The sequence below is a fragment of the Dendrobates tinctorius genome, unplaced genomic scaffold (genome assembly GCF_039654945.1).
Source record: "Dendrobates tinctorius isolate UK_male_01 unplaced genomic scaffold, ASM3965494v1 ptg000342l, whole genome shotgun sequence".
In the NCBI taxonomy this organism is placed as follows: domain Eukaryota; kingdom Metazoa; phylum Chordata; class Amphibia; order Anura; family Dendrobatidae; genus Dendrobates; species Dendrobates tinctorius.
The window spans coordinates 2782277-2794531 of NW_027362008.1; the positions used below are offsets into that span (position 1 = coordinate 2782277).

Sequence of the window (12255 nt, forward strand, 5' to 3'; positions counted from 1 at the left end):
CGGGTGGAGGTCGGTGCTGGAGGCCCCATTATTCTCTATGTAGAGTGTGGCTCTGCGGGTGGAGGTCGGTGCTGGAGGCCCCATTATTCTCTATGTGGAGTGCGGCTCTGCGGGTGGAGGTCGGTGCTGGAGGCCCCATTATTCTCTATGTAGAGTGTGGCTGTACGATTCGTGACCCCCGTCACGTGACGAGGGGGGCCCACAGAGTCTGAACTGCCCCGGGCCCTGGCTACCCTTAATCCACCCCTGAGAAGACTCCACTCGTCTCCAGCAACAATTTACTCACAAGAGACGGATTTCTACTAAGATAAACATCAGGGAATCGGCACCGTGACCCCGAGCAACACCGACAACCGGACACTGCACTACCCACAGTCACCACAGGAGGTCACCAGCGCTGTGCTGAGCCACGCCCCCTGATCACATGACAGGGACGTCACCACAGGTCCTTCACCTCTTTCCTCCTGAGCCCCGCCCCCTGGTCACATGACGGTGACGTCACCACATGTCCTTCATTTCTCTCCTGAGCTCCGCCCCATGATCACATGACGGTGACGTCACCACAGGTCCTTCACCTCTTCTCTCCTGAGCCCCGCCCCCTGCTCACATGACGGTGACGTCACCACAGGTCCTCCCGCGCTCAGTGCAGCCGCTCCGTCCCGGGTGTGCGCAGCTCGTGTTCTCTGCGGTCAGCCAGCAGCAGATTTCCGGTTCCCGCCATTCCGGTGAGATGACAGGAGGGTTTGTGGTGAATCTGTGAGAGGAGAGTGTGGGGGGAGATCAGAGCTGTTCCTGTGGAGGCTCCTGCTCCATGTGACTGCGGCTCCTCAGTGTTGGGGACGGGCAGCATTGTATGGGGGATGTGCAGCGTCTCCTCCTCACCTCACGGCCCCCGCTGGAGGTGTAGTTACCACGGTGACCGTCCCCCGCTGGAGGTGTAGTTACCACGGTGACCGTCCCCCGCTGGAGGTGTAGTTACCACGGTGACCGTCCCCCGCTGGAGGTGTAGTTACCACGGTGACCGTCCCCCGCTGGAGGTGTAGTTACCACGGTGACCGTCCCCCGCTGGAGGTGTAGTTACCACGGTGACCGTCCCCCGCTGGAGGTGTAGTTACCACGGTGACCGTCCTCCGCTGGAGGTGTAGTTACCACAGTGACCGTCCCCCGCTGGAGGTGTAGTTACCACGGGGACCGTCCCCCGCTGGAGGTGTAGTTACCACGGGGACCGTCCCCCACCTACGAGGCTGATAGTGAGCGGTCAGATCGGCGGAGGAGGCCGCGGTGGAGTTTTGTGGCTTTTCCTCCAGATTCTTCCTGATAAATGTTGATATTTGGGCAGAATTTAGTGATTGTCGTTCTCTCGTCCCCTGTGATTTCCATCTTCTTCATCATGAAGACGCCGGCAGGACGAGATCCCTCCAGCTGATCCAGTGTTCATCCCTCCTCCTCCTGAATGACCCCCGAGGATGGACGAGGACAGGAATGAGACCACCAGGAGATTATTCCACTGCGCCCTGGAGATCATCTCCCTGCTGAGCGGAGAGGTAACTCCTCTACATTTCTATCCGCTTTATTGTGTGATGTGACGAGTCCGACACCGGGAGGAGGAAATCCAGAATAGGAGGAGAAGGATTCTCTACTGTAAGAGCAGGGATTCTGTGGAGCTCTCTGCCCGGAGGAGTTGTCATGGGGATTCCCTATAAGAGCTGTAGAGGGGCCGGGATGTCTGTCCGGAGTGTAATAATATTCCCGGTTATGGCCCCAGATTACTGGAGACGGTTATTGATCCCGGGATTTCTACTGATTGTCAGATCTGGAGTCGGGAAGGAATTCTTCTCCCTAAGTGTTTCTCTCCATACACAGGATTACACAATAGTGAGGAAGACACCGGGGGACTGTGTGACTCCCATCATCCATCTCCAGGAGTCAGGAGGGTGGAGCCCGGGCCCCATCACAGAGCCTCCCCCGCACTCCCCGATACATGAGAGGAACAAGAAGATCCTGGAGCTCAGCAACAAGATGATCGAGCTGCTGAGCGGAGAGGTGACTGCTGGGACATTATACAGGACTGGAGGATTCTGGGTGATGAGCGGAGAGGTGACTGCTGGGACATTATACAGGACTGGAGGATTCAGGGTGATGAGCAGAGAGGTGACTGCTGGGACATTATACAGGACTGGAGGATTCTGGGTGATGAGCGGAGAGGAGACTGCTGGGACATTATACAGGACGGCACTGGAGGATTCTGGGTGATGAGCGGAGAGGTGACTGCTGGGACATTATACAGGACGGCACTGGAGGATTCTGGGTGATGAGCGGAGAGGTGACTGCTGGGACATTATACAGGACGGCACTGGAGGATTCTGGGTGATGAGCGGAGAGGTGACTGCTGGGACATTATACAGGACGGCACTGGAGGATTCTGGGAGATGAGCGGAGAGGTGACTGCTGGGACATTATACAGGACGGCACTGGAGGATTCTGGGTGATGAGCGGAGAGGTGACTGCTGGGACATTATACAGGAGGGTACTGGAGGATTCTGGGTGATGAGCGGAGAGGTGACTGCTGGGACATTATACAGGACAGCACTGGAGGATTCTGGGTGATGAGAGGAGAGGTGACTGCTGGGACATTATACAGGACGGCACTGGAGGATTCTGGGTGATGAGCGGAGAGGTGACTGCTGGGACATTATACAGGACGGCACTGGAGGATTCTGGGTGATGAGCGGAGAGGTGACTGCTGGGACATTATACAGGACGGCACTGGAGGATTCTGGGTGATGAGCGGAGAGGAGACTGCTGGGACATTATACAGGACTGGAGGATTCTGGGTGATGAGCGGAGAGGTGACTGCTGGGACATTATACAGGACTGGAGGATTCTGGGTGATGAGCGGAGAGGTGACTGCTGGGACATTATACAGGACGGCACTGGAGGATTCTGGGTGATGAGCGGAGAGGTGACTGCTGGGACATACAGGAAGGCACTGGAGGATTCTGGGTGATGAACAGAGAGGTGACTGCTGGGACATTATACAGGACGGCACTGGAGGATTCTGGGTGATGAGGGGAGAGGTGACTGCTGGGACATTATACAGGACGGCACTGGAGGATTCTGGGTGATGACCGTAGAGGTGACTGCTGGGACATTATACAGGACGGCACTGGAGGATTCTGGGTGATGAACGGAGAGGTGACTGCTGGGACATTATACAGGACGGCACTGGAGGATTCTGGGTGATGACCGTAGAGATGACTGCTGGGACATTATACAGGACGGCAGTGGAGGATTCTGGGTGATGAGCGGAGAGGTGACTGCTGGGACATTATACAGGAGGGCACTGGAGGATTCTGGGTGATGAGCGGAGAGGTGACTGCTAGGACATTATACAGGACTGCACTGGAGGATTCTGGGTGATGAGCGGAGAGGTGACTGCTGGGACATTATACAGGACGGCACTGGAGGATTCTGGGTGATGAGCGGAGAGGTGACTGCTGGGACATTATACAGGACGGCAGTGGAGGATTCTGGGTGATGAGCGGAGAGGTGACTGCTGGGACATTATACAGGACGGCACTGGAGGATTCTGGGTGATGAGCGGAGAGGTGACTGCTGGGACATTATACAGGACGGCACTGGAGGATTCTGGGTGATGAGCGGAGAGGTGACTGCTGGGACATAATACAGGACTGTACTGGAGGATTCTGGGTGATGAGCGGAGAGGTGACTGCTGGGACATTATACAGGACGGCACTGGAGGATTCTGGGTGATGAGCGGAGAGGTGACTGCTGGGACATTATACAGGACGGCACTGGAGGATTCTGGGTGATGAGCGGAGAGGTGACTGCTGGGACATTATACAGGACGGCACTGGAGGATTCTGGGTGATGAGCGGAGAGGTGACTGCTGGGACATTATACAGGACGGCACTGGAGGATTCTGGGTGATGAGCGGAGAGGTGACTGCTGGGACATTATACAGGACGGCACTGGAGGATTCTGGGTGATGAGCGGAGAGGTGACTGCTGGGACATTATACAGGACGGCACTGGAGGATTCTGGGTGATGAGCGGAGAGGTGACTGCTGGGACATTATACAGGAGGGTACTGGAGGATTCTGGGTGATGAGCGGAGAGGTGACTGCTGGGACATTATACAGGACAGCACTGGAGGATTCTGGGTGATGAGAGGAGAGGGGACTGCTGGGACATTATACAGCACTGGAGGATTCTGGGTGATGACGGTGTCGTTGTCAGGTTCCTATAAGGTGTCAGGACGTCGCTGTCTATCTCTCCATGGAGGAGTGGGAGTATCTAGAAGGACACCAGGATCGGTACCAGGCCGTGATGATGGAGGAGCTCCGGCCTCTTACACCACGAGGTGAGCAGTGAGGCTCCTTGTTGGCTCCGGTGGATGTGTTGATGTCTCTCCGGCGTCCTCCTATAATAGATGAGTTTTCTCCAGACTTGCTCTGGTTTTCTCTACATTTTCTCCGTCTGACAACAGCTTTCATTTCCCTGATTATTTTCTTCTGATCTGTGAGTCGTGGTTTCTCCGCTGTCGTCTCGTCTTCATCAGTCTTGAGTCTTCGTTCTCTTCTTTCCGAATCTTTCTCCTTCCTTAGAGCATCGGCCACATTTTCTCTGCAGATGTCTCGTCCTTCTGTCCGTTCTCTCCTGTGAGTTCTTTCTGCCCCTAAGTCTGTTGTGGATTATTTAATCTAGAAAATGGACGACTGAGGTGCGATCTAATAACCATGTATAAGTATATAAGGGGACAATACAAATATCTCTCCGAGGATCTGTTTATACCGAGGAAGGTGACGGTCACAAGGGAGCATTCTCTGCGTCTGGAGGAGAGAAGGTTTCTCCACCAACATAGAAGAGGATTCTTTACTGTTAGGGCAGTGAGAATCTGGAATTCCCTGCCTGAGGAGGTGGTGATGGCGAACTCAGTCGAGGGGTTCAGGAGAGGCCTGGATGTCTTCCTGCAGCGTAACAATATTGTATCTTACAGTGATTAGGTTCTTTAGAAGGACGGAGATCTGGGGATTTATTCTGACAGAATATAGGCTGAACTGGATGGACACAGGGCTTTTTTCTGCCTTGCTAACTATGTTACTATGTTAAATTAATTCTTCGGTAAACGGCGTAATGAGAAGAGAAATCGAAACATTACTATAAGAGGTGATCAAAACATCGTATGTACTAGTTATGAGCGAAGGTGGTCGGATAACGTCTTATCAGGGCACACTGAGGTGTTATCCGAGCATCTGGGTGTGCTAGCGCCGCAGATCTCCCGATGGTAGTGATGGCGTGCGTCGTTCGAATTCCGCGCCAATTCGCGGCCGGACTGCGCCTGTCGCTGATTGGTCGTGCCCAACCAATCAGTGATGCGGGATTTCCGTTACAGACAGACAGAATTAGACGATTATATAGTAGATTATTAAAATGCATAATTAATAAAGATTTATAGGTAGATTTAATTGTACAAAATAATCATCAAAACTAAATATAAAATATTTACCATAACAGTATCTGCCCCAAAATGGTATCAATAAAAACGTCAGGTCAGTGCACAAAAAATAAGCCCTCATCCAGCCCCTATGTCCCGAAACATGGAAGCATTGTGGTTCTTGGAAGATGGTGACCAAGAAAGAGATTTTTTTTTTTTGTAACAGATTTCAGAATTATTGTTCACCACTTAAATAAAAAATAAACTTGTACATGATTGGTGTCTGCGTACTCGTACTGACCTGGAGAATCATATTGCCGGGTCAGCTTCACTGTAACTGTCCGTTAAAAACGAGCCCTCGTACTGCTATAGGGATGGAAAATGAACCGTTATGGCTATATCCAGGTGAATGTTGAGATTTATCTCTTATCAAAGAGGAATAAAAACTCAGTAACTCATCTAATAGGAGGACGGCAGGTTCTCTCCTCTTAGTGATCCCAGAGGGTCCTGTCCAGGAGGGAGACCGTGTCCTCATGGTGACATCATGATCTCTCAGAAAACAATCCCTGGTAAGTGGTATCCGTCCTTCCCCCAATCTCCATAACGGTGAATTAGGAGAGAAGAAACCGCTGGATAGAATGTGGAACTTTCTCCCGCTCCTCTGTGGTTCCATCCCTGGTGGATAGGATTCTTGTGTTTCTTAGTGCGGCTCCTCCATCTGAATGACGAGGGTCTTCTCTGTCCCTCTCCTCAGGGTCCTCATCCTCCAAGTGCAGAGCAGAGGGCATTAGGCTTTGTCCTCGCTGATTATCACTTCATACTTGGGGCCACAATGTGCTGGGACCTCGGTACCGGTGGTGAGGACCACAACAATGTCATGTAGTCCCTGATACATAAACCTAGAATTACCGGTTCTGAGAGACGTGTCTCATATATAGACAGATACACGGCAGGTCATGTATTCAGTCTGTGTGTCTCCACAGATGGATCCAGGAGGAGAAATCCGCCAGAGAGATGTCCCCGTCCTCTGTATCCCCAGGATGGTCCAGAGGAGAATCACAACATCCCGGAGGATCATCAGGTAGATGACACTGAAGCCCCCACAACATCTGACCATGGAGAGATGGGACCTGAGCTCATCTTACATTTTACTTTTTAGGGTGAAGATCTGATTGATATTCAGGTTGAGGTTATACATGGAGCACAAGAGGCGATCGCTATATGGGCCGATCAGCAGGGTGAGGAGGGGAGACTGTCATGTCTGTTCTGTGATCACCTACTACTACTCCCATCATCTCATCATCACATGACACAATCTATCCCTTCACTGTGTGTCTCCACAGATGGATCCAGGAGGAGAAATCCACCAGAGAGATGTCCCCGTCCTCTGTGTCCCCAGGACTGTCCAGAGGAGAATCACAACATCCCGGAGGATCATCAGGTAGACGGTGCTGAGCACTGTACTGGATCTGTATATGGGGGACATTTCTGATCGAGGTGTTCGATGTCACAGATTTTGGTGGTTTCTTGTATTGTGCTGATTGTTACATCTGATCTATCAGGGGGAAGATCTGACTAAGAATAAAGTGAAGAAAGTGACAGAAGAAGAAGCGATGACGAGTGGGGATCAGCCATGTGTGAGTGACGGGAAGGAGGAGATTCTGGTAGATGTTTCGACAGGTGTGTAATAATAACTGGTGTGATGATGATGATGACCGGTGTGTGATATCGTGTGGAGTCTCTGGTGCAGTGAAGCTTTATCCACTGTCCACATCACAGCAGTAGCGTCCGGTGATGGCGCGGCTGCTCCTGTACAGAGTCCGGCGGTTCACCAATGAATAGCGGGGCCGCCTTCACACCTCTTCTTAATGATTTAGGAAGCACAGATTTACTTTTCCTTTACCTCTGTTACTATTCCTTCCAACCTTTCTGTCCATATTTTTTTCCACAAGTCCCGTGCTGCCATATAAATTACTGAGCTTGTGTTACAGGTTATGAATCTCCCCGTCCTATGGATCTCGGTGATGTAGCAGCCTCTGCCTGGTGCTGACGAGTGACGACACATGTCACGTGTAGAGTCGTCCTACCTGTTGCCTCTGTTTGTCTCTTACTGCCTCCTACACTGTGGCCGGCGTTGTGGTCCCTCTACATCCAGGTTGGCTACCTGGTGGCATGAAGAGCCCTGTGGTAAGTCAGTAAGTGCCATGCTATGGAGGTGTGGGTCAGACATACGGCTGTTGTCCTTCTGCCGCTATAGAGGCCATCTTGGATGTAGGAGAACCAGAAGACAGGTATCAGTTGGAGGACAGCAGGTAGGTGACAGTGCATGATAAGTGTTCCGTCACTCCTCTGTGCCGGGGTGGAGAATTGCTTTATCATAAGGGATTACGAGCTTGTATCTACAAACAGCTGCGATCACCACATCTAGAGATGTCGTTATCTGACAACCATGTTGGTTTTTGATACCTGGTACAATCAGCTTATAAACCTGGAGACGAGGGGGCGTGGTGATGTAGAGAGCCTGGAGGACGTGTTGAGACGGAGTTCCTCGCATCCTGCTATTCATCCTGCTTTTCCAGCTTTCTCTCTGGTGTTTACCTGCGCGCATCTTATTCCCCTGGACCCCAGGAGTCATCCGGTGCCCAGGGAGACGTCACCCGCAGCTCCGGTGGGCCGAGCTCTGGGGGAACACAGGCGGGAACGCGGGACCTGAGGAGGACGGCGGCCATCTTAGCTGTGTGCTCCTTTCAGGAAGGAGACACAGCACTGCAGATCCTAGCCCAGGGAGCCGCTGTAGCAGTGCATCTTTTCTCAGGAGGTACAGGAAGGGGAGACACGGTGCGAGCTCTGAGAAATGAGCCCCGCGCTCCCTCACTGACATTTAGCTGCCCCCCTTGTGCTTACTCTCCCGCCATCTTAGGGGTCTGTGATCCCCTGCCGCTGCCCTCATACAGGCGCTGTGACACAGCAGCTCATCCTGACCTACAGGACCTGTGAATTACTCTTAGCCTGCTGCAGCAATCAACGTTTTCCCTAATTACACTTTCTGTAGCCCTCTGTACTCCCTCATACTAAGGAGTCAAACGAGCCCTAGTAACAGTGCTTCTGCTTTTGGAAGAGGGGACTTTCTCATTATACAGTCATTAAACTTGCCATATTTCATCATTATTAATTATGAATCGCTTAAAGGGGTCAGGAATGGCAGACAAACGAAAGGAATTTGCAAGGACTGATCCGTCTGATAATGCACGCTCTCTTAGGAACAACTCCAAGACTGGAGATCAGTGTAAAAACCATGCCTCTGATGGTGAGGAGGGTGGTGTCACCGAGGATCTAACTCTAAGGCAGGCATCCGAGCTCTTAATGCAGGCCATCTCCCTGACTAGAACACCTCTGACCGGGTAAATAGAAGACGTGCATTCTGAGGTGGGGCGTCTCCGGCAGGACATGCAGGCCACGAGGGGGCGCATTACAGAGGTGGATTCGAGGGTGTCGCACCTGGAGGACAATCTTCCACCTATGGAGGCTGGATTAACAAAAGTGTCTGGCTCCATAAATGCCTGGAGACAGAAGGCGGATGATCTAGAGAATAGACTACGCCGCAATAACGTTCGAATTATTTGATTGCCGGAGCGCTCGGAAGGTCAGCAGCCTGAGCAATTCCTTGAAGGTTGGCTTAAGGACACTCTAGGGGATGGATTCTCCTCTACATTTTCTGTGGAGAGGGCGCATAGGGTCCCTACAAGACCTCTTCTTCCGGGCAGTCCACCTAGACCCTTTCTGGCGAGGCTTCTTAATTGCAAGGACAGAGATGCTATATTGCGTATGGCGCGGCAAAGAAGTCCCATCAAATTTAACAACGCCACAGTTTCAATATTCCCTGACTTTTCTATGGAACTCCAGAAGCAGAGGGCACAATTCACGGAGATCAAGAAGCAGCTTGGAGAAAAGAATGTTCTATACTCCATGATTTATCCTGCTCGACTCCGAATTGTCCATGAGGGTTCTTCCATATTTTTTACGGATCCGGCAGAGGCTTCTGAGTGGCTGCGGTCCCACATGGGATCTCTTGAAAAGGAGTCCTGATATGTGTGCGGTCATTTGGAATTCTCCTACTGGTATCAAGGAGCTCTTTCCACTAGCGTCCAAATCAACAACAATACCGGACGCTGTATTCAGTGAGGGTATCCCCTTGTCTACCTCACGATAGGAGCAGAGGACTTTGCCCCTCCATTTCTGGACTCTTCTCTGTGTTTCCTTTTGTATTAGGTCTGTTTGATGTTAGTTATGTAGATGCAACTGCCAAGAATCGTTACGTGATGCCTATAAATTCAGCCGATGGTAAAATATATACCATATGTAGATGAGGGGACATGAGTTGTGACATTATATGTATGAACTGGAACGTGAGGTGTTGTGAGTTCATTTTCCCCTTCACCATTGAGGTCTGATGAACTCCCTCTTCTGGTGAAGGAAGGTAGTGAGGCTGATTACCAAGCACCTGAGCAGGATGATGATGACTGGGTGACTGGATATAAGGCAGCCGACGCCCTTCTGCCTTGCTGGTGATTTCTCAGAGGGATTCTAGGAGACCAGTCTGATTCCTGCTCCTCAAAAGCTAAGTTTTCTGCTCTGCTTTTTGCATTTGTGTTTTGGTTTTGTTTTGCCTTGTTTTTCTGGATTTCTGCCATCCCCTGCTGGGGTGAGCTGAATTCCTTTTTGCTCTGTCTTCAGAAAATACCTGAGTACTGATATAGTCTTTTTGAAGCCTAGCGTCTTCAAGGCTTTTTTCCCTATCAGTCTGTTGGCTCTTGTTTTGATAGGGTTTTTCGCTGACTGCAGACAGCAGCTTTTCTATCCTGTCCTATTTAGTTAGCTTGGGCCCCATCATTTGCTCAGCCTATCTTTCTATCTGTGTGAGTGTTTTTTCATCTTGCTTCACCGTCATTATATGTTGGGGGCTGCCTGTTGCTTTGGGGTCTGCTCTGGGGCAGTTTAGATTTCCCTTTCTGTCTTTAGGCTATTTAGTTCTCCGGCTGTGATCGAGGGGTCTAGGGCACCGTAGGAACCCCCCACGGCTACTGCTAGTTGTTGTTGATAGGTTCAGGGGTCTGCAATCCGATAGCTGCCAACTTCTCTGGTTTTTTGGACTTAGCTAGTATTTCTGTTTTTGCCTCCTACGGTGACTCATTCATAATAGTGAGGGGTCTTAAGTCCCCTCGTAAAAGAGTCAAGGTATTTTCCCAAATTAGACGAGATACCATCCTCATATTGTAGCCCTGGTTGAGACACACTTAACCAGGGATTCCGCTCGGTATGTACAGAAGCCATGGGTGCAATGGTTCATTCATGCATTCCATACTAGCTACTCAAGGGGGGTTTCATTACTGATTGACAGAGATGTCAGGTGGGAGGTCAGAGAGGTTATGGATAATGGCCTGGACAGAATTAGATTGGATGGTGGGATTTCTTTGTCTTCATCTCAATTATCATTGTTCATGGAGGGTAGGGGTTGGCTTGATCTGTGGAGGATGTTGTGAATTCTCTCTCTGGCTTCCCTCTGGTTATTACTGAAGGTAGTGGAGCTGGTCAGATTGACAGAGGGGTTGCGAGTTCTCTTTCTGTGATCCCTCTGGTGGTTACTGGAGGTAGTGGAGCTGATCTGATTGACAGAGGCTTGCCACCTGATAATGATGATGACGATTGGAGATCTGGGATTTAAGACAGCTAACTCCCTCTATCCCTGCTGGTGATTTGCTTCCTGTGCCTCCTGAGGCCTGATGTCTCCTGCTCTTTCCCTGCATGATTCAGCTAAGTGGTTCATTTGCTATTCTGTTTGCATTTGATCTGGTTTTGTCTATCTCTGCTTGATGCGGGTCAGCCAGCTCCGGCTGGGGCTGTGCTGAATCACCGCCCGTATGTTACTGCTTGTGCCAGTTTTTTTTTCCCCTGTTATATTCATCTCTTTTTGCTTTGCTTTCAGAATATACCAGAGTGCTGATATAGTGGGGGGCGAAGTCGTGCAACTTCAGTGTTTTTTTTTTGTGCATCAGACGTGTTGGACTTTTGCAGGGTTTTTTGCGTGATTGCAGACAGCGTCTTTCCTTTCCTGTCCTGTCTAGTCAGTGTGAGCCCCATCATTTGCTCAGCCTATTTTCTATATGTGTTTGTGTTTTCATCTTGTCTCACCTACAATATATGTTTGGGGGCTATCTATTCCTTTGGGGTCTGCTCTGGGGCAGTTTAGATTTCCCCTTTCTTGCTTTAGGCTTAGTTAGCTCTCCGGCTGTGCCGAGGCGTCTAGGATCATTGTAGGCATGCTCCACGGCTACTGCTAGTTGTGTGGATAGGATCAGGGGTCTGCAATCTGCATAGTTACCAACCTCTCTGGTTTTCTGTGGCTTAGCCTGGGCCTGCTCTCCTCCTCGGTGACCCGTTCATAACAGGAGGATGTGTCACCCCACAACACAGGAATACACTTGTCACTCGTCTGCCAAACGCACGCTGTCTCGCATAGATTACATATTTGTCTCCAGCAGTCTGGTGGTGTGGGTGGACGACATAAAACATGGCAATAAGGGGATCTCGGATCACAGGCCGATTATACTTAGACTGAGTTTGGGCCAGTTGAACCGCACTATATTTGGAAGCTAAATCCATTCTGGCTAAAGCTGATGGACTCTAATGATAGAACTGTGGATCAGCTAAACAGTTTTGTCTTATCCCATCCTGAACCCCGGGATATTAGTCTGTTTTGGGATGCCCTTAAGGCGAACCTGAGAGGATGCCTGTCATCTA

At 50.7% G+C, this 12255-nt stretch overlaps 1 protein-coding gene across 3 annotated transcripts in view; it reads left to right on the forward strand.

Moving 5' to 3' along the window:
- Positions 1-596: 596 nt before the first annotated feature.
- LOC141074928 (uncharacterized) overlaps positions 597-12255 on the forward strand; it is a 42620-nt gene continuing 30961 nt past the window's right edge. The window contains exons 1-8 of one of the 3 annotated variants that reach the window (XM_073562244.1): positions 597-725; positions 1397-1544; positions 1864-2043; positions 4260-4383; positions 6441-6538; positions 6617-6695; positions 6801-6898; positions 7020-7137. In XM_073562244.1, the coding sequence (XP_073418345.1) occupies positions 1467-1544; positions 1864-2043; positions 4260-4383; positions 6441-6538; positions 6617-6695; positions 6801-6898; positions 7020-7137 (775 nt within the window). In that variant the 5' untranslated portion in view covers positions 597-725; positions 1397-1466. The remainder of the gene's footprint in view (positions 726-1396; positions 1545-1863; positions 2044-4259; positions 4384-6440; positions 6539-6616; positions 6696-6800; positions 6899-7019; positions 7138-12255) is intronic. The other 2 variants (XM_073562245.1, XM_073562247.1) reach the window with 2 other exon arrangements.